Here is a 26,429-nt window from a genome sequence, read left to right as displayed (position 1 = left end):
AAACTCTCATCCTTTCATGTTATATCTGGGTTGTTTCACCCAACTACGTCAATGCTATCTTCGACGGCGACGGTAAGACTTTTGGCACTGCGAGTCGCTCTGGTTCAGCTGGAATAAAAGCCTTTTTTTTCAAAAAAAAAAACTTCCAGGCTGCGGGCCAGAATTATACCACAGCTCAATTTAACGGCCGCTTTGATTTATAAGGCTTTTCTTGACGAGGGGCTTCCAGTTGGTGGGACCTTCACTGGCGCAAAAAAAAATACTGCTGAAGAAGATTTTAAGTTTGGTGGAGAGGCTGATATTCTGTAGGACTCCTGTCACCACAAAGCGTTCGATACTATTAACAACCTCAAAAAGAACGCCTTTGTGCTGCATAATATGGGCATCGCTGAGGCGGTTGCTGCCTATGCAATTTCCTGGGCGGGGCTCCAAAAAAAGAGGCTGCAAGTACTTCCAAAAAGAACGTAGCTAGGGCTAGGAGAAGCAGTGAAGGACATGAACATGTTGGCGGCTACGCACACTGTCACTCATGAATATCAACCACAGTGGCCCTATGATAGGTGAAATATTAAACGTCTATCAGAGGCATACTCCGACTTTAGTTCGTTCTTCTTTGCCATTGTAGATGTCATATTTTTTTCTTCCGATGCTTCCTTCTCGAAGATGGCATTTCAAGGCCTCTTATATACGCTTCTGAGGAGAACATATCAATAGCAAAAGCAAGAGAAAATAAGTGGCCTCTATATCTCTATCATCCATCCGGGCGCAGGGTAGTTACAGTGGCCGTGCTTGGATATCTCGCTGTACTACTGTGACGGATTCGGCGCTACTTTCGTACCTATAGAGGAAGCACCTAAGACAGCTGCAGTGAATGCTAGCTGGTTTCTGCAAGCATATATAACAGTGTGTTATGTTTCTTCATCTCACACTCATACGGCTAGAGACACATCTATGCCACTCATTGTTACTTGTGTCTTATTGCCAAGGAAAGCATCGAGACGTGAATGGTAAAAGCCCATCCTGGTAGGATCGAAGAGTGTGTGTTTGTAACAAGATTATAGCCACTATATTGAACGCCTGATGAACAAAATTCATCTATAGATCTATACTGCAAATCCAGACTCTGCCGGAGCCAACACCGATACCAACCATAGTCCTGCAAACAGCCGAACATGACGGTCGGTACTCCGATGGCACCCATAGCATGTTTCTCCCATCATGCTGTATCCATATGCCGTCTGAACTAAAGCCAGTCCCCAGATCTGTCAAGCGACGCGCCGGACCTGGGAAACCCATCATGCTGGGCGAAGACGTCTCTAAGGTCTGAATGTTGATGGTACCTGTTTCAGTAACTAGTTGAGCACCAGTGGCATCAAAGGAAAGATCGAAGATGGTATTGCCAACGGTGATCGTCTCCAGACATGTGCTGCTGCTGACGTCCCACAACTTTATGGTCTGGTCGCTAGACGACGACGCCAGTCGGGTGTTTGAGTCATAGGAGAAGGCCACAGAAGTGACGGTACTACCATGGCCCTCCAGAGTGTGCAGACATGCGCCACTGTCCGTATCCCATATTTTGATAGTGCTATCACTGGATGCTGAAGCTAGCCACGCCTCATCACGTGAGAAAGCCACGGCTCTCACAGTGCCGCTGTGGCCCTCGAGTTTCTGCAGACCCGTGTTGTTCGCATCCCATACTTTGACGGTGTTGTCGCCAGAGGCCGATGCCAGCCACTTTGAGTCGTGCGAGATGGCGATGGACTTAACAGTACTACTATGGCCCTCGAATGTCTGTAGACACGTCCCCTTTGGATCCCATACCTTGACAGTCCCATCGCCAGACGCTGATACTATGCGCGTTGAGTCGTGTGAGAAGGCCACGGAGTTTGCCCAATCGCTGTGTCCCTTGAGGGTCTCCATACATGTACCACTGCTTGTGTTCCACACCTTAATCGTGTGGTCTTCTGACCCGGAAACTAGTAGCGACGAGTCATGAGAGAAGGCTATAGATCTGACAGTAAGGCGATGGCCGTTGAGTGTCTTCAAACACGTGCCGCTACTTGCATCCCATATCCTAACAGTGGTATCAAAGGATGCTGACGCGAGTCGTCTTGAGTCGTGCGAGAAAGCCACGGACCTAATGTTACCACTATGACCCCTAAGTGTTTTTAGACACGTGCCAGTACTCGTGTCCCACAACTTAATAGTTCTATCACCCGACGCTGATGCTAGTCGTTTTGAGTCGTGCGAGAAGGCCACGGAGTTCACCCAATCACTGTGGCCCTCTAGCGTCTGTAGGCATAGGCCGCTATTTCTTGTATCCCACAACTTGATAGTACTGTCTTCTGATGCTGACGCTAGCCGTGTTGAGTCATGCGAGAACGTTATTGAGGTAACATAATCCTCATGACCCTCAAACGTCTGCAGGCACTCGCCACTGCTCACGTCCCACACCTTCACAGTCCTATCTTCAGATCCTGATGCTAGTCGTGTTGAGTCGTGCGAGAAGGCCACGGAGGTAACGTCACTGCCATGGTCCTCAAGCGTTTGCAGACACGCGCTCCATCCCTCGCTTAGTACTGGCCTGATTTTAATCGCGTCTGGCTTTTCGTGCTCAAAACATTGCCTGATCAAACTGCCCGTTGGGCTGAAGAGGATTGCGGATGCATAAGTCTGAAGAGGGTAACTCTCAATCGCTCCCTTATGGTACATGATGAATCTGCGCGCGTCTTCAACAATCCGACCGAGTTCTTCTTGATTGCACATTCCCTACTAACATCAGTATAGTCACATCAACGCACGATCTGAATGACCTACCTGCACTAAAGACCACAGTTTTGTCATCGACACGACGCCTCTCCCTACACCTTTGCATAGACTAAGTCCTTCTAGCCAGTAGAGGTACTTCTCTTTTAGAAACTCGCCGACCCGGTCTGCAACTTGTAAAGCTTCCAGCTTCGAGTCATAGAGATGGTCAATCCAGTAGACGCATGAGTATCGCGACTCTGCAAGCGGATCTGGGTCATTTGTCTTGACGTCCTCGATAGGATATCCTGGCGTTTCCAAATTGTACATATCCTTGCTCAATGTCCTCTCTAGAATGGACAACGACCTAGAAAATATGTTCTCATGGACGTCTTCAATCGTCTCTACAAAGATTTCGCTATTGAACGCCTTGGCGAAGAGAAAGTCCTTTGCGGACTGATGCACAAAGTAGACTGTATCCTCTCGCAATGTGAGAAAAGATCCGCAGTAACCTACAATCTGCTGCCTAGACTCTAGGTCGTCTATGTCTTCAAGCTGCTCCACTAGTGCAAACAATTCAGAGATCGTGACAGGTCGATACAGGAGCGCAACCGAAGCCAGTACATGTTGGCAGATCTCGGCGGAGGGTGACTCGCTTATCTGGTCCATCATTCGCCCATACAAAGAATCCAGTGTAGGCGGGAATACTGAAGCCAGCTTCTTTAGCACGTTCCACTTTGGTGTCTTCCTTAGATCCTGGAAGACCAACGCCACCCAGAGGAAGGTATCCCCGGCGTTTGACCTCAAGTGCTGCAGTACAGCGTCTCGAATTTCTGCTTTGTACTGCTTTTCCTGTGCCAGTTGATCCACCTTACGTTGTATAAAGACGTCAACTGCCGCTGAAACCGAATTCGCATTTAGCTCAAGACTCAGTGTCGCTTGGTGTCCTATTTGCTGCTCCAGCTTCTCTTCAATTTCTGGCCAGTTACGGCTCGAAACTATCCATTTAACCCGAGGAGAGATAGATGAATGCCTGGCGATAAACTCTAGGAGGTTGGGTCGAGCGGCGATGCACTCGTCAAGCGCATCGATGATTAGATACGTTGGACGCAGGTGCGGGTCACGAAGTGTGTCTTCGAGCATCTCTGACAAAACTACCCAAGCATTTGCGTCTTCAAAGGAGGCCTTGCCAGCAGTTTCATACTTCCTGAGAACGTGCGACATAAGAGATGGTTGTTGAGTAACGAGCATGTATAATAGGCCTCGCAGCACAGCTGTAGCACTATTAATGCGTGGGTCGGCAGCTTGGCAAAAGAAATACGCTAGAAGAGTGCTTTGGGGAGTGAATGTCAGCTGCAGTTCGTTGATGATGCCGCAGAGCAACATTGTCTTTCCTTTACCAGGATCTCCCTTTATCCATAGCAGCTGAGAGTGAGGGCTTTGGGTGTGCCGCTGCTGTTGCCATTGCTGGAAAATGGTGTTATTGAGAACCCAACGGTAGGAGTCTGCTAGCAGTCCGCCCTTTGTATCCTCGATGCGTTTCTTGTCGTCATGTGGGTCACTAGAACGCAAGTCGCGGACGCAGTCCTTCAATTTTCGTATCTCATCATGCAGCCGTCTGAACGCTCCCTTTTCGCCCTCGCCATACAAAGGTGCGATATCTACGTCACAGATACCCGACAACGAGTATGCCATATCTTCTTCTAGTTTAGTCTTTCTGTGACCTCTCCAACGCAGACGCTCTTCGATATCGAACTGGGCAAGTGTGCCTTGGAGCACTTGGGGTGGAATGCCAGTAATCTTGCTAATCAACGGCGTTAGCGACGTCTTATCGCCAAGTAGCTCCCCCTCTCGAGTGAAAAACTCTACTTTGCTCGGTGCAAGAAGCTCTTGAAGCGTCCACCCACGTGTGAACCAACGACTTGACCTAAAAGCAGGCTCCCAGGGCTGGGCAAACATCTCATCTGATCTTTGCTCATTTGCCAACACATCAGGTAGGTATACGTAGCACTTAGTTGCGTTTTGGTACCAACGGAACATAGACCTAATCGCTGTAGAGAGCTCATGGTAGTCTGTCTTGTCGATGCAGCATGTGTCAACCCAGAAGTACTGCAACTCATCTTTCCGTGCCTGCTTTCCGCAGAAGCGAATCTTCTCATAGCCAGGCTTATGCTCGCCATCAGCTTTTACAATGTCGCTGAAAGTCACCTCCTCTGTGTCCGCCCCCCAGGTATGTGAGAGTATCGCATAAGGCGGTATCTTGTCGTCATCGAAACTGGTAATCGTAAGGCTACCATCTTCTCTATACTCTAGAAGACGCATCGGTTCGTGTAGGAATGTAGTGGGCGCGCGATAGAAAGCAGATGTGATAAGCTCCGTGTAGCAGCCTTGTACTCTACGACGAGAGTACGGTGGCTAGGTCGTGTCGTACGCTGTACTTAGATGCTGTTGTAAGAGAAGGGTAGCGGATAGCCGCGTGACACTAGTTACTTTGATAGTAGAACAGCGCTCTAAGAAATCTAGGCTGAGGTGAATGCGTCGTGTCGTTTTTCTGCTGTAGGAGCGGGATTAGGCGTGCCAACATCTGACGCGTGTCGATATGCCCTTGTCTGCAGGATCGCAGGACAGAAGCGAGGTCCCCACATCGAATATCCGCTCGAGCCGCCATATAATATTGTGGAAGTTAGTGTAGCCACACACTACTCCATGTGGGTAGAATATATAGTTCCGTCACTTCAATAAGTAGCTGTCAGCCACACAACTGACTGACGCAAACAGATACATATCATCCATACTTCTTCGACCGATACTTATCACTAGCATTTAACCCGGATCACACTTCAAGTAACGATTATCAATAGGCCTATACTATTACTATGCATTTTGCGCGTGTGACGGGCCATGCATATCAAGTGGTACCCGATAAGCTGAGGTAACTAAGGCACCCACTTTCTGAGGATAAGTTCATCATTTCCTTCTTAATCAACGGGGTCTTTCATTGTATTCCTCTGGAGAGAAAAGGCCATAAAATCCTCTTTATTCCTTATCATCCGTTTCAACTAATATATCGTGAAGCGATGCAAAACAACATGGATTCGTCTAAAATCACCCATGACGCTCCTTCCAAAGAGTACCACTCTTTGATCATTGGTGCAGGATTCGGTGGTGTGTAACAGCTTAAGATGCTCCGCGACGCTAGCTACAGTGTCAAGCTTGTGGAATACAGATCCAATTACAGAGGTATCTAGTACTGGAACCCGTATCCTGATACACGCGTCGACAGTGGCATTCCCCAATATGAATTTTCCGATCCAGCATTGTGGAAAGAATCGATATGGAAGCAACGTTTTTCGGCCAGCAAGTAGCTCCGCAGATATTTCCAACACGTGGCCAAGGTATGGGACCTGAGGAAGGATACGGAGTTCAATAGCTTTGTGTCCTCAACAGTTTGGAGTGAAAATGATGCGAAATGGACTGTGAAGTTAAACACCGGAGAGACTTACAAGGTGAAGTTCTTACTGCTGAACACCGGCTTTGCAGCGAAACAGTATGTTCCCAATTGGAAAAGAATTGAGTCTTTCAAAGGCTAGAATTCGTAGCTGTCTCTATAAAGCCTACTAAACACTGGTTAGGGGCCCTCTTACACCAATCGAACTGGGCTCATAAGACTCCGACTTTCGGCACAAAAGGGTGGATGTTGTCGGCACTGGATCAACTGGCATCCAATTGGCCCAAGAACTAAGCAAGGTCACGGGCCATCCTATTGTGTTCCAACGGACGCTGAATATGTCGTTGCCAATGGGACAAGTGAACTACGAGCCCCCTCCCAAGCAGGCTATTCCCAAGCCCGATTATCCGAAGCTCTTTGATGAACAGCCAGTTAGCTTCTCGGGTTTCTCTTTCAATTTCCTTCTACGCTCAACCTTTGATGATACACCAGAACGACTAAGAATATATGAGAAATTATGGAAACAAAGGGACTTCAAGTTCTGGCTTGCGACAAATAGTGATATGCTTTTCACCCAAGAAGCTAACCGTGAAGTATAAAACTTCTGGCGTGACAAGACAAAAGGTAAGATCAATGAATCCAAGGTTGCAGACATTCTTGCACCTATAGAACAACCGTCCGCCTTTGGATGTAAACGCATCTCGCTAGAGAATAAATATTTTGAGATGTACAACAGGCCGAACGTCTCTTTGGTCGACATCAGTGACAAAGGTACACCGATCCAGGAAATCACTGAAAACGGAATCAAAACCATTGATAGTGAGTAGGAGTTTGACTACATCATCAGTGCGACGGGATGTGACGCAATCGCGGGAGGTTTAAAACAGATTGAAATCCGTGGCTCTTCGGTCGAAAGCTTGAGTGAGCATTGGAAAGAAGGCACGAAGACGTATCTCGGTATGGAAGTGGCAGGCTTCCCTAACATGTTCTTTACATATGTTCTGCAAGCCCCAACTGCCTTGTGTAATGGACCAACATGCGCTGAAATTCAGGGGAACTGGATCTTACAAGTGATCAACTACATGGAGCGGAATTCGCTACATTAGATTCAAGCACAGGAGAGAAGTGGAGATGAATGGAAGGAGCTAATATGGAAGCTTGCGAACGCCTCCTTACTAGCGAGCGTAGATCCTGTAAATTGTGCAGAGATAATGCACGCTGAAATAGAAATGAACTAATGTTACGGTAGTGGTACATGGGCACCAACATTCCAGGGAAGACCAGGGAGCCGTTGATCTACCTTGGTGTAGTGCCGAATTCTTACAAGATCATCCACGAAACGGCAACGAGCGGGTATATTGGATTCGATTTCTCGTAGAAAGCGCTATATATCTATATCTAAGCTTTGCCTAGTGAACTACTAAAGATTACTCCGTCCATACTCTAACTGAAGTGTGACTCGGTGTCGATCGGTGAAACTCCTAAACCAAGCGGGCTAGCTCACCACAATGGGCCACATTAATTGAGATATACCGGCACCACTTCAAAATTCATCAAAAAATCACTCTCATCGCTCTTGATGCTGATTCTCTGAAGAGATAGTGGTAACACAACTTTACCTTTGTGGGTCTGTATTTGCTTATATGCGCTAAAATCACGTCATGAACTAGTTCTCGTACAATACTTAAAGGAAAAAGCGCCTTGACGATTAACCGTGTTTTCACAAGCTTCTCGCTATCATTGTCGCCCACTAAGGATGGAGTTTTATCTTGTTTCTCTACTGCTTGCAGGTAGTCTACTCTTTTATGGTGCGCTGTCCAATTCTCGAGATCCTCAATGCTTGTTATGCCAAGGCCTTACTTCTACTACTACTAGCGGTTCATTAAACGCGCCAAACCTGCTGCAACCAGGAAAGAGGCCGAACTTTGTCTTCATTATGACAGATGACCAAGACCTGAAAATGGATTCCTTGGATTACCAACCCGCGATCCGAAAGCACTTTTCTTCCCAGGGGATCACATACAGAAACCACTTCGTAACAATGTCTATATGTTGTCCTTCACGAGTTTCGTTATGGACGGGGATGGCGGGACATAACACCAATGTTACAGATGTCTCCCCACCTTTTGGTAAGTTGACCCCTTCACTGTTTTCATGTGTTTAATCGTCAATCTAGGTGGCTATCCGAAGTTCATAGAACAAGGATTCAATGATAAATACCTGCCTGTTTGGCTCCAGGAAGCAGGGTACAATACCTACTATACTGGGAAGCTGATGAACTCTCATTCTGTGTCAAATTACAATAAACCATTTCCAAACGCTTGGAATGGATCTGATTGTGCGTTTGAGCTCTCTTTTTACTTATAATTTTACATTAACCCCTTCCAGTCTTAATCGACCCAGGGACATACATTTACAACAATGCGACAATGCAGCGTAACAGAGAACCTCCAAAGAATTATCCTGGGCAATACAGCACAGACCTTATTACTGATAAATCTATTGGTTTCCTTGAAGAGGCTGCAAAATCAAATGCACCGTTTTTTCTTGGAGTTATGCCTATCGCTCCTCACTCGGAAACCACCTTTGAGGATGGCAAGGCTGTCTTTGGCCCACCGGTGCCTGCAGAGCGATACAAGGATCTGTATCGTGGGGTCAAGGTGCCACGCACACCAAATTTCAACCCTGAAATAGTAAGCAGTAACGAAATCAATAACAACTACCACTGAAATTTAGAGGCAGGCAAGTGGTGCGAGTTACGTGAAAGGCTTACCACGACTAAACGAAACCGTTCTTGCATATAACGACGAATTCTATCGGCTTCGCCTTGAAGCGCTCGCATCTGTTGATGACCTTATCGAGGCAGTGATGAACAAACTCGAAGCGATGAACGTCTTGGAAAATACGTTCATCTTCTACACTGCAGACAATGGCTTCCATATTGGTCAACACCGTCTTAGCCCAGGCAAATGCACAGCATATGAAGAAGACATCACTGTGCCTATGTTCATTCGTGGACCGGGTGTGCCTAAAGGCCATACTATTGAACTCCCAACTACCCACACCGATATTGCGCCTACAATACTCAAACTCGCCGAAATTCCACTGCAAAAGCAGTTTGATGGAACACCCATGCCTATCGCTGTTTCTGACATTGAAGACGCCAAAACCGAGCATGTCAATGTGGAATTCTGGGGTCCAAGCCTTGGCGAGGGACTTTACAGCGGTAATGCTAAATTTCCAAATAATACGTATAAGAGTCTACGCGTAGTATCGCCTGAGTATGACATATCGTACACAGTATGGTGCACTAATGAACATGAGCTCTATGACATGAAGGTTAGTCATCACGTGTCTACCCCTGGATGCTGTGCCTGATGCTGACTGTGACCAGACCGATCTTCACCAGATGCACAATCTATGGGGATCAAATAGCTCAATCGCAAATTTCAAGATCGATGCTTTGCAAACGCGACTTGATGCGCTCACCATGGTGCTCAAGTCATGCAAGGGTAAGGTATGTATGAAACCGTGGAAAACCTTGCATCCCCAAGGCAATGTCAATACACTAGGAGACGCCATGGACAAAACTTACGACCATTTCTACTCATTGCAACCAAAAGTCTCCTTTGATAGGTGTGCCTTGGGCTACCTTCTCGAGGTGGAAGGTCCGCAGAATGCGAATGTATTTAGTAATGAGTACTCTTATAGAGACAATAACCATTGGAGCGATTGGGCTTAGGGTTAGAGTTAACATAGCCTCGGTAATATTCATAGCACTCTACACAAATAGTCATCTTTCAACGTCAAGTGCTATAGGAGATAGTATCCTACCGTACCTCCTTTGCTTTTCCATCTAGCATACACAGAAGAACCAAGTAATTGTGTAAGATTTTTCATCTTGGCCAAAGTCTAAGAGTATAGTACCGTACTACATCTTTATATAATGAACTCAATCTGTTATGTTACTCGAAGCAAGGCACGGTAGCCAGTTGGGCTCGCGAGGTGCTATGTAGCTTCCAGGCTGGCCAGTCCTTCAGCTTCATATGGATTAATGTAGGACATCAATCTGCAGTCCTATAACGCTCCTTCAAGCGTGAGAACCTGGCTCAATTCTACTAACGTGTAGTGGCTATTTAGCCATACTGCTATTATACTAGCAAACTCTTGCCACGTGCACTAAGCATATATCTATCTTCAGGGGACGGGCGCAGTGGGTAATTATGCTAGTCTAGATCTAAATCAATTGTAGGTTCACTTTCAGCTCATAGCTCACTTTCCAGACTTGGTTTATTGCGCTTCCATATATCGACAATGACAGGTGCCTCTGCTAGCAGTTTCTTATTCTCTTTCTTAAGTACGTATTTCATAAGCAGTCAAGCTACAATATTAGGCAACGAAAGTGCCATCATAAGCAAGCTAGCCATAGCATACCGCGGTCAATCTTTAAACAGAAAAATGATACGGGCTCTAGATATCACCCAGCTGTGAAAAGTGATTGATGATCTCCCTTGCGCATGCGCGCTTCTCTGGGGTTGATTCAGTGCACCTGCATCCTGGGAATAGACAGCAGCATGGGCGGCAAAAGCTCCTGCACAATAAAGAAAGGAAGCCAAGTAGCGAGCGGGCTTATTGGGTGTCCCATCAGAGATTGCAAATCCGGTAAATTGCTAGTATCATAGATGTGCTAATATGGTAACCTCGCTCGTTGAAGCGATCAATGGAGTAGGCAAGCATGAAAGATGCAATGACACCGAAAAGACAAGGAGATGCCGCCAGAAGTAGAGTAATGGTCCGGGAACCAAAATTTTATAGATTTCACGATACTTGAATGTTCTTAGTACAATCTGAACGCTTACCGTGCGTGAGGTGTGCTTACTTGGGAGAGAAATTGCTTTTGGAAACGAGGATATGTCCTAATGCATTGTTCCGAGTCAGTCAATACGAATCATGTACTCGTCGATGATTATCCCACTTTTCGGCAATCGATTGAAAGGGCTAGGCCTCATCTTTTGCACTGGGTAGAAATTTGTCGTTCTATTGCTAAAATCAATGTCATCTTATAGAGTGATTAACTGGATGTAGAATGAAAATTAGAGTTGGTTAGCAAACTCTGCGACATACTGACTCTGGCTTCTCATTTGATCGAAGCTATCCTGTGGGCCCGCGATAAGGAGCCACGAGCCTCGGCTTTTCTAACTTGACAACAGAACGCTACAAAAGTACTATTGGTGCTTCTATAGCTGGAGAGGAGTTGCACCAAACGCAAACAAGAAGGTAGAGTCCTGATGGGGAGACTGCTTCCCCACAATTGTGGGGTTCGAACTACCGGTGACAAGCTACTGTATGTGGTCAGTGCATGCAACAGTTCACCCGATGCAACACCCCGCTTAGAATGCCCACTCACCATAAGTGAGGCTGCGCAGCTCCACATTAACGTAGTAATCGCGAGATTTTTTAGTATTTTAATCTAGATATCTTATAGATTAAACCTATCTAGTTATATTTCTTTAGTAGCTTATTATTATAGTTGCGTATAGTAGTTTTAGTAGGTAGCTACGTACCTAAAGATATAGAGCTATCACCACTTTAACTACCTATATTACTACTACTACTACTACTACTACTACTACTACTACTACTACTACTACTACTACTACTACTACTACTATATACGCAGCTATAATACTACACTATATACAAAATCCAATTAAATAGAATAATTATCTAGACTATATAGACTAATATGCTAAGTTTTCTCACGATAATAGCTCTTCTATGTGGCTCTATAGCCTTATTTTTTATCCTAAGCGGGGTGTTGCATCGGGTGAACTGTTGCATGCACTGACCACATACAGTACCACGAGGTACTTGGTTGACAGCGTAAGTAGGGGTAGTGGGGCGAGTAGGGAGTTTTGTTCGGTTAAACGTCGGATGGATCAAAAGCTCTATGATGATAGTATGGGGAGCCGATGCGAGGCTATGATTGCTACTCAAGGTAGGCACATAATGTATTGAAACCATATAGCTTACATAATCCCGAGCTTTGCCACCGCCCCACTGCCCCTACTTACGCTGTCAACCAAGTATCTATCCCGAGGTAGAAAGCCCCTGGCTGTTCATTCAAAAATCGCACCAATCCTAGCACGAATGTTGCCATGATTCAGAATGTGGGGCGATCGGCTAAGAACGCGTAATAAAAAGTGGGCTAGAGGGGTAGAGATTAATGAAGGTTAGGGTATCACTTTTTTTTGAGAATGGCGCATCTCTGGTTCAATGTATTTAATCTTGCAGCCTTATCTCTTTCTGCCACATCGAAAAGACGTTTTAAAATGCAGTGGAAGAGCGTTTTTAGCTATGGTGTTGTGTTGGGAGCGACGCAGGCTCTCAACTGCTCGCCGTCCAGCATCCAGTCTGTGCTCTCTGCGAATGCTAGTGTAAACTGGGCATACCCACTCCAGGAAAATTCAACCTTACAGGTGCCCCAGGGGGACACTGGCTATCCAACAAATCCGATTGGACTTCCAGCTCTATGTGCTGTTTCTGTACAAGTCCAGTCGATTGGTAACTCGACTTATGGATTTGGGCTATTCCTACCAGAATCATGGAATGGCCGATTTTTAGCAATCGGTAATGGAGGGTTTGCAGGAGGTATCAACTGGCAAGGCATGGTAGGACTATAGCTCGCATGTATGAGAGTACTGCTGCTAACCATTGCACAGGGACCAGGCAGTCGCTATGGGTTTGCAACCATGTCAACAGATACTGGCCACAATTCATCCTCGAGAGACGGATCTTGGGCATACCGACAACCAGACAAGATCGAGAATTGGGGACATCTTGCTATGCACGGGTCAGTAGTGACAGCCAAACTGATTGTCTCTGCATATTACTCAAAAGACATCTCGTACAATTACTATGCCGGTTGCTCAACGGGAGGCAGACAGGGTCTCAAGGAAGCTGAGCGATACCCTGAGGACTTTGACGGTATCATTGCAGGTGCCCCTGCTTGGTGGACAACTCACCTACAGCCGTGGACGATCAAAGTGGGAATGTACAATTTGCCAACCACAGCTGATTATCACATCCCACCTTCTAAGTTCGCTGCTATCGGTGAAGAGGTAATGAAGCAGTGCGATGTCCAAGATGGCGTCAAAGATACTATCATCTCAGACCCGCAGGGCTGTAATTTCTACCCAGACGACCTCCTATGTGGCCAGAACGCCAAAAACACTAGTACTGCTGGTTGTCTCACTGCTCCTCAACTGTCGACATTGACCAAGATCTACTCAGACTCGTGGAGTGAGAATCAAACATTTACCTTCCCGCATCTCTACTACGGAAGCGAAACTCAATGGGCACTCTTTTCTGACGACCTACCAAATCCACTTGGCACCGACTACGTCCGCTACTTTCTGAATTTTGGCGCAGATTGGTCGCCTTATAACTACAACGAAGGTATCCAGCGACTTGCCGACGCCATAAATCCTGGAGACGCAAATGTCAAATTTGATCTCTCAGCTTTCCATGCCAGGGGCGGCAAGATCCTGTCATATCACGGCATGAGTGACGGCTCGATACCCACAGGTTCATCAACATACTTTTACAGTCAGTTAGTTCGCGAACTTAAGCCACGTGGGATTGAGGTTGACGAGTTCTTCCGCTTCTTCCTCGTGCCTGGAATGGGCCATTGCTCAACTACATCCCCCACAGTCAATGCACCGTGGTATTTTGCAGGGCCCAATCAAGCTTCAATGTTAGGTCCTACAGTTTACAGTGTACCTGGCTTCAAAGACGCTGATCATGATGCCATGCTCGCAATGATGAGGTGGGTCGAGGAGGGCAAGAGGCCGGATTATATCATTGGCACAAAGTATGTCAACGAGACTACCCAGACAGGAATAATGAGGCAGCGTCCGTTGTGCATGTATCCAAAGCAGGCTAAATATGATGGAAGAGGGGATGTAAATGCGGCAAGCAGTTGGAGTTGCAAATCCTTGTACGAGTAAAATCTACTAGCTATACAATTTTGATCAAACGCTATTCCATGAGACTAAGCAAAACAAACAATTTATGGTGTTTAGCACGTTTGTTTGGGCCGAAGCTTAGGTCATGATTACCATACCCGACACAAACAAACGGGAACGTTTAGTAGTAGAGGATTTCATTTTAAGCGACATTGAGCCAAGGACTAGAAGAAGTGCGCGTAGTGATCAACTCGTTGAAACTGCGAGGATATCGATGTGATGAAATAGCGTTATTAATACTGACAATTAGCTTGACCTAAAATCTACTTATCTTATTTTCCTGACTAACACTACTTTGTAATGACTGGCTGAAAAAGAACAAAGAGGTTTTTATCAAGTTGATGAAATTTTCCAAAAAAAAGAAAGAGATAATGATGAACGAAACTGGTGCTAGCAGGTGGGAAATTGGATACTCAGGTCTCCATACTATCTCCTTGGGTAACACAAAATATACTAAGACTGGTTCTTGGAATGAATTTTCCAAGGAAAATTCATCAACTTGAATCCCTCCGTCCACCTTTTTGCCAGTCGTTGGTTGATATTGGATGGACAACTACGACATCTATCAAGGTGTTTTTATAGGTTATCACTGGAAAGATATTATCATGCGTCAAACTTGATCATTGTCTCTCGGGACTGCAAATAAGTTCTAGGTCCAGCACACACCAAACAGGGATAAAGTACAGGATAGAGTGCGTTGAGCGGGATGGAGAAGCAGAATTAGCGGCGACGAGGTACGTAAGGTTTCAGCGGACGTGTTACGGGGCGACTGTAAACCATTCAAAACTACGCAAAGGCTACATGACTGCGTATAGTACATGAAAAGCGATTGGCTCGTATACGCACAAAATGCGCAATACAATTCTTGTCTCGTTAAATTGCTTCCTATACTGGCTGTCAAATCTAAGATCGAAACGCATTCATAAACTCTAAAACAGATGTAACTAGTAGTGTTCAGTTACAATACAAATCTATGAACAAAGCATGATACATTGCATAGACTATGCATCCTTAATGATAGAAACTCCACGCCTTCTTCACTCATTTGATCCATTCTATATTCTCCCTTCTTCCCACCCGCACACCCTTCTCAAAATACCCTTCCCACGACAAACGCTTCAAAGACACTATTTTCCAGTACCTCCTTCGCCACCACACCCCCAAATTGATGACACTTGACCGCCGCGACTAATTTCTCCTTTAGCACCTCCCAGCGAGCAAAATCCAACCCCCCGAACCCCTCATGTTGTCGCACAAACTCCCAGGCTTGGATCGGCGTCACTTCGTCGTCTGGTAGCGGAATCTGGGCAGACAGCTGCAGTAGTTGGGAGAGGCTGGCGCGGGGGACGCGCCAGGCGCTAGACGAGTGGAGGCGCTGGCCGGCGGGGGAAGGGTGTGTGTGGAGGAGTGTCGCGGAGAGGGTGAGGGCGTGGCCGGTGGATGTTGTTAAGGCTGTGCCTGAATCTGTGGAGTGTGAATCGGAGTGCTGTGAGGAGGAGGGCGGGCCGACGTCGATATGGGAGAGGCAGGGGGATTCGAGGGTCAGGACAAAGTCCATGCCTAGGGCTTCGGGGTCCATAGTGCTGAGTTTGGCGGCTGGTGTTGGAGTGGGATTGATGGGAGATGCGAGGTGCGATGGTAGAGAGCCGGAGGAGGGGGGTGAGATGGGTTGGGGGAAGTTGGTGGCTGAGGCGGATGGGTTGAGTCTGGGTAAGGCTTGTGGATGCTGGATATAGATTTGTTTTCTACGGTTTTTTCGTTTGGCGCTGGGGTCTTCATGCGCTATAGATAGTGTGATGGTGTCGTCGGTTGCTGCATCTGAGAAGGAGGTTGAGTAATTGTCTGGGCTGGTGGAAGCTGGATGGGCGATGTCATTCAGATGCCCTCGTACAGTTTCTGCTGGCACTGGAATGCCTTGTTGTGTCAAGAGTTTTCTCAGCACATTGTTTTCAGCATACAGCGCTTTGGTTTCTGACTCCAAGCGGGCTTCATTGGCGCGGAGGCGTACGACCTCGGTTTCTAGTGACGCGACGTATGCTTCCTTTCGTTCGCGGTGGGTTCTAATAGTTACGTTAGGTTCGGAGGAAATGCAGAAAGAATACTATACCTGATGTTGTCACTAGCAGACATGTCCTCAGTGTGAGATGGCAGAAACAAGAGTGAAAAAACCTATGTGACATACTTTTGTGCTTTGCGAACCTGCTCTCTTCGTCTCTGGGTTTGGTTTCGAGGTTCCGTTGAATCTGCCTGACGCGTGAGACAACTAAGCCTTGTAGTACCTATCATCTTTCTCTACGAAGAATCCGAAAAGGGACTCCTCCGACATACCATCTGCAGAGGACGTCTTGTCGCCTTTGAAAGGCTTAAATGTGAATTTCCTCATCTGTCAATATCTGTGCTACCAGCCACCTGTCAAGAAGAAGAAAGCAAGATCAAGACGGGAAAGCGCGTAAGGAGCCTATCCACCACGTGCTGTTGCGACTAATGCGGCGATCTCTCGATATAGACGTGGTTGAGTATGTGTCTAGTTGTGCTCACTTGGGCGAACAATGTTTGACACGGGCTGAGCTAGTAGCAGGCACCATGACCTAATAAGTAGCATTACCGCTTTCCCACAGTCATCAATGCCATGCGGAGCACAAATCTGTTCCTGCGATCAATCTACAAATCCTAGACTCCTTGCTACGAAATGCGGTTGGTCGGGAGACGGCTCAAAGGCTGTGAATGCGACCGTCAAATTGGGGGTGGGTTCACACATATGTGGGCGCGGGCACGTCCCCGGAAACCCCAACTGCCCACCGGCCCGGTTTGAGACCAGGCCTCCATGGTTCCCGCCCAAGTCACTTGCATCATGGGAACTTTTGAATGTGGCATCCAGACAGCGGAATCCTCCGTTCGATGAATTGTACTTGAGTAGTTTACCGGCGGATCAGTAGTTAGGTGGTGACTATTGGCGAATCCCCGCTGTAGTATGTTTCTTTTGTGTTTTTTTCGCTCAGGTCGAGTCGAAGGATGCGCCAAGAGGGGAATCATGAGGACAAGGTGCAGGGAGAGACTGAACGCAAAGGGCTCGTTCCACGCCTAACCGTAACAGGTCATTATGCTTCGAGAATCAAATTGCCTTTTTGGGCAAGGTTCGACGCGACATGTCTTTGCCTCGTGCCTTGATACAGGCAATCTGTTTCACACTTAGCCGTGTACCCGATCGCCGCTCGCGCGAAGCCCCCAGCACTTTTGAGACATAGCCGCAGCCTCAGGATAGGCTGGTCGCCTTATTTTGACGCCCGGAATGTGTGCAATCTGCGCCAAGCACAAATCTCTTTTACTTACGAGGCGGGCGCTATACCGGTTCAGGAAATGTTGATAGAGTCATCGGAGAGAGAACTGGTGGGCAACGCCGAGTAGATCAGATGTGCAGTGACTTGTAGAAGCAGGAGGCAGTTGCGTATAAAGAGTCGCGGGAAGCTGACATTTGTTCGACACTTGCAACCTTGGGTCTTCACATCATCGATATCTTCTTCTTAATATTCTTTCAAATTCGATACTTGATCCTGCGGTATTTTTTTCGTTCATTTCATAAACCCTCCAAAAGTGGGAATTATGTATACTGCCGCTCTTCTTTCTTTGCTCCCCCTGCTGGCAGTGGCGGCTCCGCATCAACAACATGGTCCTGGTATGAAGCAAGCAAAGCAACAGGATGGGATGAGCTGCACACCTCAAGGATCCAACAAGGCTGTGAAGGTCGGAAAGGCAGTCTACCTCATCACCAACGAGGCTGAAAACGCGGTCATTGCACTGCCCATTGGAGCCGACGGCAAGCTATCTGCGGGTAAAATGGCAAAGACAGGCGGCAGGGGATCAGTTGCTGTGAACGCAGAAGGGAAACCAGAGACGCCCGACGCACTGGTATCGCAGTCTTCATTGGCAGTAGCTGGCAATGTAAGTTTACTCACTGGTCTTAGACTGGCATGTCTTGGAAAAACATACAAGAAGCTGACATGTACATTTCCTAGAACCTCTTCGCCGTCAATGCAGGCTCCAACACACTTACCATGATGGCCATCTCAAATCAAGACCCTACAGCGTTAACTTGCGTGGGAAAGCCAATCAAGGTCCCGGGCGAGTTCCCCAACACTGTCGCTGCATCAGCAAAGAATAAGATCGCTTGTGTTGGAACCTCGGGCGCAGTAGCCGGCATCTCTTGCGCGAGCTTTTCCAGCAAAGGCATGGCCCAAATGGACGGTCTGCGGCCTTTTGACCTTGGGCAAACAACCCCACCTGTAGGACCACTGAACACTGTGTCACAGGCCTTCTTTTCAGCAAACGAGAAAACGCTGTTCACTACCGTCAAGGGTGACCCCACAGTGAACAATACTGGCTTTCTTTCAACATTTCCCGTCGAGATCGGTCAAGGTGGCGCAAATAAAGTTTCAACAAAAGGTATGCAGAGCTCGCCCAATGGCACGGCTGTGCTATTCGGCTCTGCGATCATGCCCAAAGACCCCTCGTCGCTTTTTGTCACTGATGCATCATTCGGTGCGGCCGTCTTGAAGGTGGATTCAGCCGGTCAGGCAACTGTCCAAGGCGCAGGTACAATTGAAGGCCAGAAAGCAACCTGCTGGGCTACCGTCTCCGACTCGACAAACAGCGCATATGTGACTGATGTTGGAGTAAATCGTGTTGTAGAGATGAGCCTCGACAATGCGAGTATCATCAAGGAGCTCGATCTGTCCGCAAACGGCGACCCAGGCCTTATCGATCTCCGCGCTGCAGGTGATTTTGTTTACGCGCTCAGTCCGGGCAATGGAACAACGAATGCAGCCATCACAGTACTGGACGTATCTGGAGGAAAGGGGTCAATGAAGCAGATACAGCATTTCGATTTAGGACGGATGGGCGCGGGAAAGAATGCTCAGGGCATGGCTGTCATGCTGTAAGACGTTTTGAAGAATTGAAGATGGGTGATTTTTAGTTGTCATTAGCTTCTTTCCTTTGTTCAATGTACATCACACACCAGACTGGGCCTTTAATTGAAACAGTCTTCTAACGATTCTGAACACGAAATACCAACGTACCAACTACATTAACCCTAACACTACTATATAATGTGCTTGTTTAGAGTTTAGATGTTTAGATCTAGAGTAAATCTTACTTTCCACTCTACTCTATCACTATTGCTTATTGTATTTTACTGCTTTACTGAATGGTTGTAAATGATTAACAATGTAAGATGTAAATTGCATAGATAAACAGAGTTGTATATTCTTCCCCACTTTATGAAGTGATACGTAAGCTTTCCATATACACTTAACTATAAACTAAAGTATAGTTAGAAGAAAATCGTAGATTTATAGGCTATTTAGAACATAGAGCCTGATGTCTCTAGCTAGAGGTAACTAGATACATATATAGTAACTAATACCTCTACTCTGCGACGGGACAGTGGTCATAGTTTCCAGAGACGTTGTTGCCCCACCAAGCAGGCATAGGGACTGCTGGTCCTCCCGCGCCAAAGACAGCAAACGAAAGAATGAACAAGCACGTGAGACTTGCACCGTCGAAGGCACCAGCGATGAGATACGAGTAGTCCTTGAAGATACGGGGTCGATAGTTGCGGAGGTAGAACTGTGTATAGAACCCAACAATAACCCAGCTAAGCAAGATGCACGTTTGCGATTGGTTATACGGAATATAGCCCGCATACTGGATGAATTGCGGGAAGTTGATCTCGTTAACAGAGAATTTTCCAATTTTAGGAACGAACTGCAATGAAGTCAGTAATCAAAAAAAGTAACACAATCAAGATTTATGTACACGTACCTGTGCGAAGATCCGGTGGGCCGCGACAATTCCGGCACCGATAAGAAGACCGAAAGGAACTATCGAATATATAGCTCCCTGTTTGTAGAGATAGGCTGCCAGCGCCCAAGTAGTAGCATTGGTGTTGTACGATTGAATCGTCGCACCACTCCATGAAGAGTTGCCGTTGGTATCAGCAAGGACGTTCTGGTTCCCAGTAACGATCGAGATCATGATGGCATAGTTGATGAAGCCGCCAAGAAGAGTGCCGTAGATTTGCGTCAAGAACATGACACGTGGAGGTATTTTGACTGTTAGGAATTAGTTTTGGGTTCCCGATGAGCGTATAAGGGGTACTTACGATATTCTCCAAGCTTGAGATCCATGCTTAGCTGCACTGCGCTATTGATTACGTTGTGGGACCACGCAGCAAAGTACATGTTACCGATAGGATGTCCAGGCAACATGAGACCCGCAATCACCTTGGAGAGATTGTTGGTCGCAATACCGTTACCGAATCGCGCGTACAGTGTTGTACTCTGCATTGAAGTTAGTCGATGTCTACTGTTATCGCGAAAGCGGACGTTGACTCACAAAGGGCGAAATAAAAGTTCCTAGGAGGAGAGCTACAATGTAAGCCCATACAGGCAGGGTGATGTTCTCCTTGATGACGACTATCAGGCCAAGTATAAAACTCACGAGAAGAACAATCATATACCACCACCAAGGTACCTCCCGGTAGTGCCTGGCCATGTGCGCGTGGTGAGGGTCACCAAACTTGCCTGTTTTGGCTGACTTGAAGGCCCTGGCTATATCGCCACCCCAGAAGAGAATAATGTGAGCGATAAGAGCACCAATCTATAGTGAATCAGCTAATAAGCCTACTCGTCAATAGTAGGTTACCTACCGCAGCGTTTGCCATGAACATGGCATAGGCAAAGGTGCCGGTGAGTCTGGGGGTGCCGTAGGTGGCCAACGCGCTCTTGTCGAGCACGCCATCGACGAAGACTTTTGTGGTAGGATAAGCCTTGCCGTCCTGTGTCAAGAGCCGTGTGGACATGAAGGGCAGTGATCTTGAGTTCCAGGCGTTGCCATAGTAGACTGCAAGCATGACGACCATGCAAACACCAAAACCTGCAGCTTGATGCAGCTGTAGTTTGAGCGGGAGGGCTGACTGGAAGGATGTGATCTATCGAGGACGTTAGACTGAACCTATTTCTGTATTTATGGTCATTGTCTTACATATTGCCAGTCGAACGACAAGGTGAAGAGTCCCAGGCCTTCATTATTGGACGCGCCACCAAAAATGTTGGTAAGAATGGCGGCCTTGGAGCCTGTTGCATGCATGGCAGCCAAGCAGGGAATTGAGACCGAGTTCAACCAAGGGAATATGTACGCTGGGAAGAACTCATAGACAAACATGCACGAGAAAGCGATCCAGAACCAGCGCAAAGGCTTAGAGTTTTTAACCGATTGCCAGTGTAGACCTTGAAGTACCTTGACTGTTGGTAGACTACTCCAGTACACCGAATCAACGTGCCACACACAAATAGGTCGCATAAACCCGCAGATACCATACCCGAAGAGTCCGATCGAAATGGTGCTGCAAATGACAGTGACGGGACTGAGTGGTAGTGAATAAAATATTTCCTGGGCAGCGAAGACCTGACTGCTAGGTGCAGCAATGGACGCCGAGGTAGCCGTGATTGATGTGATGCCATGTTCCTTGATATTCCAATCGCCATGGTTAAAGAAGGATGTGATCCGGATGTACAGGGGTGCCAGTCCAACGCCACCTTCCGCTCTCCATTTAGCTTCAAGCCTATCTCCTCGGGGAAGAAATTTAGCCCACGCCTTGCCCAGGAAATAGGCCATTAAGACGATGAAAGTTCCTTGGATAGTGACTAAAGTTGGCTTGAACTGCGCGAAAGATCAGGAATTACGGATCACCGATGTTTAGGGGCGTGAGCATACCTGATAGATCTGGTACACAACAGCTTGAAATGCTGACAGGATGGTGGCCAGGAAGATGCTCCGAAATGTTAAAGCGGGCTCGAAGTCATCTCGCATTGGCAGCAAATGGGCAGCGGCGTCGGCTCCGGTGATGATGATGTGACTATCATCCTCCTCCTCATTGCTGTCCTGGGGAGGCGATGCAGCCTTGATTTCTGGCTCCAGCGCACCTTTTTTTTCGAGCCCTTCATCGCTGACAGACAGGTGATGCTTCTCGTCGTTGAAAGAATCGATTACCTCGTGGCTCGGGACAACGGTTGCTTTGCCCTCAACACCGGGTGCGTTGAGGATAAGCGCATCGCCCATAGGATTGGCAGCCATTGCAGGCGAGTGTAATATATCGTTATGTGCAGCGTACCACTTGGAAAACCTCCAAGGTCCTATATAGCCTTTTTGGATGCTCTATCAAGCACGTTATCGACGCGTGAATTGATACGATAGCGCATAGCGGCATGGGTTGATATGAGCATGGTAAGAGATAACAATCATCCGGTCGGGCCGTAGAATGAACCTGTTATTCAAGTGCGGAGTTGAAGGTGTCGAGAGATTGGTTAAGCGCTACCCTAGAACGAGCCTAGTGAACGCGGCATGTTATCGCATAACCCAGATCCAGAAGCGATAGAACATGTCTGGCGCTTTAAAAAGGACCGAATTGCCATACTGGCAGCGGAGCAATACTCCGTACTGGGAAGGCGTTGCAGAACCACGAAGCGCAAAACCGCTGGCTTTGCCACCACCACCACCTGTGGTGAAATGCCAGCGCTACTACTACGTAAGTTTTATTCCGCGTGATATGTACCGGCGCGAACTAGTCCAGCGACTGGCGCGCAGAACTATACGTTGGAAACGAGTCAATTATTAAGGGTCGTACGTATAACTGGGTTGACCCTGAATCTTCCACAAGGTGGACCTGGATGTCGTGGGTGATCTCTATCACTAAACGATACAAGCTTTAGTGCCAATTGCTTGGCACTTCCTCGTTGCGCTTATTTGGCTTAAGCGAAGAGTACTTTCTTTCTACTACCCTCTTCCTACCTCAATACTAGAGGGAAAACAGTACTAATAGCATAGGGTTAGGCCTAAATGGAAGGTAAGATTTAAGGAAATTGTTACAAGTAACAAGAAGGATTCTCCCCTTAACAAATGGCGAGATGGCTGAAGGCCTACGGACATCCCGGTCGGAAGTGTCACGGTGCGGGTCCGTACACTCCGAACGTAAGCTTAAGTATAAGCTACGCAGACAACAATAGAGCTTTGTTGTCTTATGCCTGCCTTTTTGGCAGTGTGGTAGGCGCGTGTAGCTGCGTGTTCGGCTCCGCTAGGAGCCCTCCCTGACAGGAAGGTAATAATTAACGCAGGGCGCTAATTGTGTAACTTTGTATCCCGCTAAGATAGAGGCTCTAGCAGGCTACTAAAATGACGCCTCAATACAATTAATTGATGTTGCAAAGCTTTGCGCAGCAGTCGCTTTCTATAAGTTAGCCACCAGAGTCCACTTAGATGACCTGGTTGTTAACACAGCTATCAGTATCGTCGTTATCGCTGCGGCAGCTGCTACACTAACTGTAGCTATCGCGATAGCTTTTTAGTGGTTAGTTTTTGATGCATAGTACTAGCAGAAACGCAGCCAACCGCTGCCCCCCTCGCTACCAATTGGAATCGCGTTTTGACCTTTCCTAATAGAGTATGTGGCATAGGTAAGATAAGCACTAGCCATAGCTTTTTTTTACTAGAGCAAAACTAACAAAACGCTGCAAGGGCTAATACTTAAAACACCCGCGTTTTACCGAACACGATAGCGTTTTTAGCTGCGGTTCAAAAACGCAGCCCAAATCCGGTAATTAAAACGCAAAACGCAAAACGCAACCGAACAGGCCCTACATAAAAAGAGGCCAATATTCTCCTAAACCTCCTACGAAGATAGAAAGCTAGAGCGGATAGAACTAGAAGTAATTAGGATACAAGGACAGATAGATTTTATTATTACTCTCATTATAGTTAATTCACCTAATACTTTCTTGCTAGTCATTTTAACTATATAGAAATAATACTTTTTAATTTTATTACACAGTGTTTAGATCTGTACTTCTCTTACTAGGTCCGCACTAAGGCTCGTAATCTTTACGTTAGTATTATGTAGGATTTATCTAGTAAGTGTAACGGCGCAGGCAAGAGAAATCAGATTCGTTTTAGAGGTAAGGTCACTTAAAGACATATAAGAATGCGTAGAACATAAGAAATCTAAGAATCTAATTAAACACCTACAGGCCTTATACAAATGTATATTAAAAGATTATAGACTAAGCTATTATAGGTAGTTAGGTTTTTGTTCTAGCAGCTCGTGCTAAGTCTAATAGTAACGTAGTTCTGAACCTTCCCAGATATAGGTCGTGTCAGTAGCTTAGCCGTTCCACTCTGCTGTTATCGCTAGAGATCTGGACACGGAATTATTGTTAAGCTAGAGCGCTGCGGTATGCTACTTCTTTAGCACGGAGGGAAGTAATGAGATATTGGACGACTTTTTGCGGCATCTTGCTGTATAACTCTTCGACCAAGATGCCACTGTACCGGAAGACGTTGTTAATATGTAGAAGAAGTTAACTAGCTCTCTCCTTCTCTCTGACGAGATTATTAGTATTATATTAAGTACTACCAGCAATGCGCTAGTGGCATACGCAGTTTAAGACGGCCTCGACGAACGTCCCTTCTAGTGAAAATGTTAAAGCTATAGCCTAAGCTATTGAAGATAAGCTTGCAAATCTTCACTACCTTACGCGACCTATCTAAAACTTGCAACTATTTTAATAAGTCGTCGTATATCGAGGTCTTGTCTATAAAATACTATCTAGCACGCTATACTGACTAGAGGTTATAAGAAGAGAGCAAAATTAATTACAATCTCATGCCGCAGTCCCTTAAATCGGATCTCACCTCTATAGTGGTAAATTACGTTGATGGCTGCTTCCTAGTAGCACGGCTAATCATGAGATATGTAACTAACTTTACGACTATTAAAAAGACACGCTAAGCTCTTAAGTCGCCGCTTATTAATTACGAAAAAATATACAGAAGGACGATAGAATATATCGCTAAATAGAATAATAATCGCAAAAAGCTAGCGGCTAAGATTATAGTATAGATGTGCTATGCTAAATGGCCCCTGAAGCTCGGGAAACTGTAATAGGTACTAGTAACAGAAGAAAGAGAGGAGAAGTTTGATCCTAGGAATGTAGAGAGTGCGAGGTTGCTTGTATTTTATTGCCTTAGTTTAGTTATGCTGTCTAAGGCTGATCGCACTCTAGGCATGGTGCATAAAACCGCTTTAAAATTTATACAGGCGACGGACATCGTTAATAAATTCGAACTCTACCTACTAATATCGCAGAAGTGCCTGGCCTATTTGTTGGCTAAGGGAATGCGGGAGGGCCCCTGCGAAAAGATCGAGGACCGGCAGGCCAGGCTACAACACGTCCACTTTCTTAATTGCGCTGCGCACTTCTTCAGCTACTACGCTAGGACGGTAGAAAAGTAGCGCCTTGAGTGACTTGGAAACTTACTTCGTGATAACTCTCTGCGAGGAGCTTCGTAGCAGGTCCTGCATATCACATCGCAGAGAGCTGGATCTTGCAGCCTATATTTTCCGCGACATGCCCCGTTCCGAATTGCCATCATATGTGGCTTCTTACTGGGACTTCTTAGAGCTGCTTGTTAGGTTATTGGCATGTCCAGCTACCCACCTATCCTAGACGTTGTTAGGGTTGCGTAGATAGAGTTGCGAACAAGATCTCGTGGAGAAACTTTGGTCCTTAGTGGAGTACGGCGCTCGGTGATGAAACCCGTTAACTCTTATGAAATCTATTGTATTTGACTTATAACTATATTAGTCTACTATATAACTAAATCAACTCTGATAAAGCTTTTGAATCAATTATACACACTCTAACCTACCTTGATGTCGATAAGAATTAGTATCCAACTCTGTGTGATACAGAGGTACCTGTTGTTTAGTATAACACTAATCCCCTTATACCTAACTAATCTAGGCAGACGCATCTCTAAATCGCTTCGAAGAAGGCGCATGTTGCATCACCAAACTTCCTACTTAAAGAGCTTGAAATAAAGCTTATATTCCAGAACACGTACTATCTGCAAATAATGCCAATCAAACCTCCTTAATACGCAACGTCTACAGATTAAGTGCCAAGAGGAATAAGTCCTGTTTCTATACTCGATCGTGCGCCGTTAGAAATTTGGATAAATGGGCAGACTGTGGAGGAAGGAGAGTATTTGGCGAACTAACTTTGAATGAGTGGAGCGCGGATCTGTTAGGAAGTAAATTTTGTAGTCATTAAGGACAAAATTTTAACTCTAAATCCCCTTATCACCTTACTACACAA

At 46.5% G+C, this 26,429-nt stretch overlaps 7 protein-coding genes across 7 annotated transcripts; 4 read left to right on the top strand and 3 right to left on the bottom strand.

Annotated features, from left to right (window-relative positions):
- Positions 1-1,024: 1,024 nt before the first annotated feature.
- Positions 1,025-5,067, bottom strand: PSV08DRAFT_203235 (WD40-repeat-containing domain protein; the record flags this gene model as incomplete). Its single annotated transcript, XM_014226859.1, has 2 exons — positions 1,025-2,769; positions 2,818-5,067. The coding sequence occupies 2 exons, from the start codon at positions 5,065-5,067 to the stop codon at positions 1,096-1,098; spliced, it is 3,924 nt and encodes a 1,307-aa protein (XP_014082334.1). The 3' UTR covers positions 1,025-1,095.
- Positions 5,068-5,834: 767 nt separating this feature from the next.
- On the top strand, positions 5,835-7,571 carry PSV08DRAFT_371405 (uncharacterized protein; the record flags this gene model as incomplete). The annotated part of the gene is made up of 9 exons (XM_066093204.1): positions 5,835-5,914; positions 5,945-5,960; positions 5,994-6,090; positions 6,193-6,319; positions 6,435-6,781; positions 6,818-7,012; positions 7,070-7,263; positions 7,300-7,386; positions 7,443-7,571. 9 exons carry the CDS (start codon positions 5,835-5,837, stop codon positions 7,569-7,571), a joined length of 1,272 nt encoding a protein of 423 aa, XP_065949162.1.
- Positions 7,572-8,129: 558 nt separating this feature from the next.
- On the top strand, positions 8,130-10,038 carry PSV08DRAFT_203230 (alkaline-phosphatase-like protein; the record flags this gene model as incomplete). Its single annotated transcript, XM_014226861.1, has 5 exons — positions 8,130-8,322; positions 8,370-8,531; positions 8,582-8,886; positions 8,936-9,532; positions 9,588-10,038. 5 exons carry the CDS (start codon positions 8,130-8,132, stop codon positions 9,933-9,935), a joined length of 1,605 nt encoding a protein of 534 aa, XP_014082336.1. The 3' UTR covers positions 9,936-10,038.
- A 2,419-nt stretch (positions 10,039-12,457) lies between these two features.
- PSV08DRAFT_402154 (Tannase/feruloyl esterase) lies at positions 12,458-14,242 on the top strand. The gene is made up of 2 exons (XM_014226862.2): positions 12,458-12,864; positions 12,916-14,242. The coding sequence occupies exons 1-2, from the start codon at positions 12,526-12,528 to the stop codon at positions 14,200-14,202; spliced, it is 1,626 nt and encodes a 541-aa protein (XP_014082337.1). The 5' UTR covers positions 12,458-12,525; the 3' UTR covers positions 14,203-14,242.
- Positions 14,243-15,310: 1,068 nt separating this feature from the next.
- On the bottom strand, positions 15,311-16,603 carry PSV08DRAFT_180049 (uncharacterized protein; the record flags this gene model as incomplete). Its single annotated transcript, XM_014226863.1, has 3 exons — positions 15,311-16,280; positions 16,403-16,463; positions 16,549-16,603. 3 exons carry the CDS (start codon positions 16,601-16,603, stop codon positions 15,311-15,313), a joined length of 1,086 nt encoding a protein of 361 aa, XP_014082338.1.
- Positions 16,604-17,820: 1,217 nt separating this feature from the next.
- PSV08DRAFT_223954 (uncharacterized protein) lies at positions 17,821-19,157 on the top strand (the record flags this gene model as incomplete). Its single annotated transcript, XM_014226864.2, has 2 exons — positions 17,821-18,159; positions 18,234-19,157. 2 exons carry the CDS (start codon positions 17,821-17,823, stop codon positions 19,155-19,157), a joined length of 1,263 nt encoding a protein of 420 aa, XP_014082339.2.
- A 303-nt stretch (positions 19,158-19,460) lies between these two features.
- PSV08DRAFT_223952 (OPT oligopeptide transporter protein-domain-containing protein) lies at positions 19,461-22,353 on the bottom strand (the record flags this gene model as incomplete). The annotated part of the gene is made up of 7 exons (XM_014226865.1): positions 19,461-19,983; positions 20,041-20,330; positions 20,381-20,558; positions 20,614-20,877; positions 20,927-21,193; positions 21,262-21,939; positions 22,015-22,353. 7 exons carry the CDS (start codon positions 22,351-22,353, stop codon positions 19,645-19,647), a joined length of 2,355 nt encoding a protein of 784 aa, XP_014082340.1. The 3' UTR covers positions 19,461-19,644.
- Positions 22,354-26,429: the final 4,076 nt, after the last annotated feature.

Source organism: Bipolaris maydis (genome assembly GCF_028858645.1).
Source record: "Bipolaris maydis strain C4 unplaced genomic scaffold PSV08scaffold_7, whole genome shotgun sequence".
Classification (NCBI taxonomy): Eukaryota; Fungi; Ascomycota; class Dothideomycetes; order Pleosporales; family Pleosporaceae; genus Bipolaris; species Bipolaris maydis.
Note: the sequence above shows the minus strand (reverse complement) of the source record. Positions and strands in the feature narration are given on the sequence as shown.

Excerpts from the sequence above, each read along its gene's own strand:
- PSV08DRAFT_402154 (XM_014226862.2), top strand. The coding sequence starts at position 12,526 with ATGCAGTGGAAGAGCGTTTTTAGCTATGGTGTTGTGTTGGGAGCGACG. Across the intron at positions 12,865-12,915 it reads GTATCAACTGGCAAGGCATG|GGACCAGGCAGTCGCTATGG; the intron begins GTAGGACTATAG and ends ACCATTGCACAG.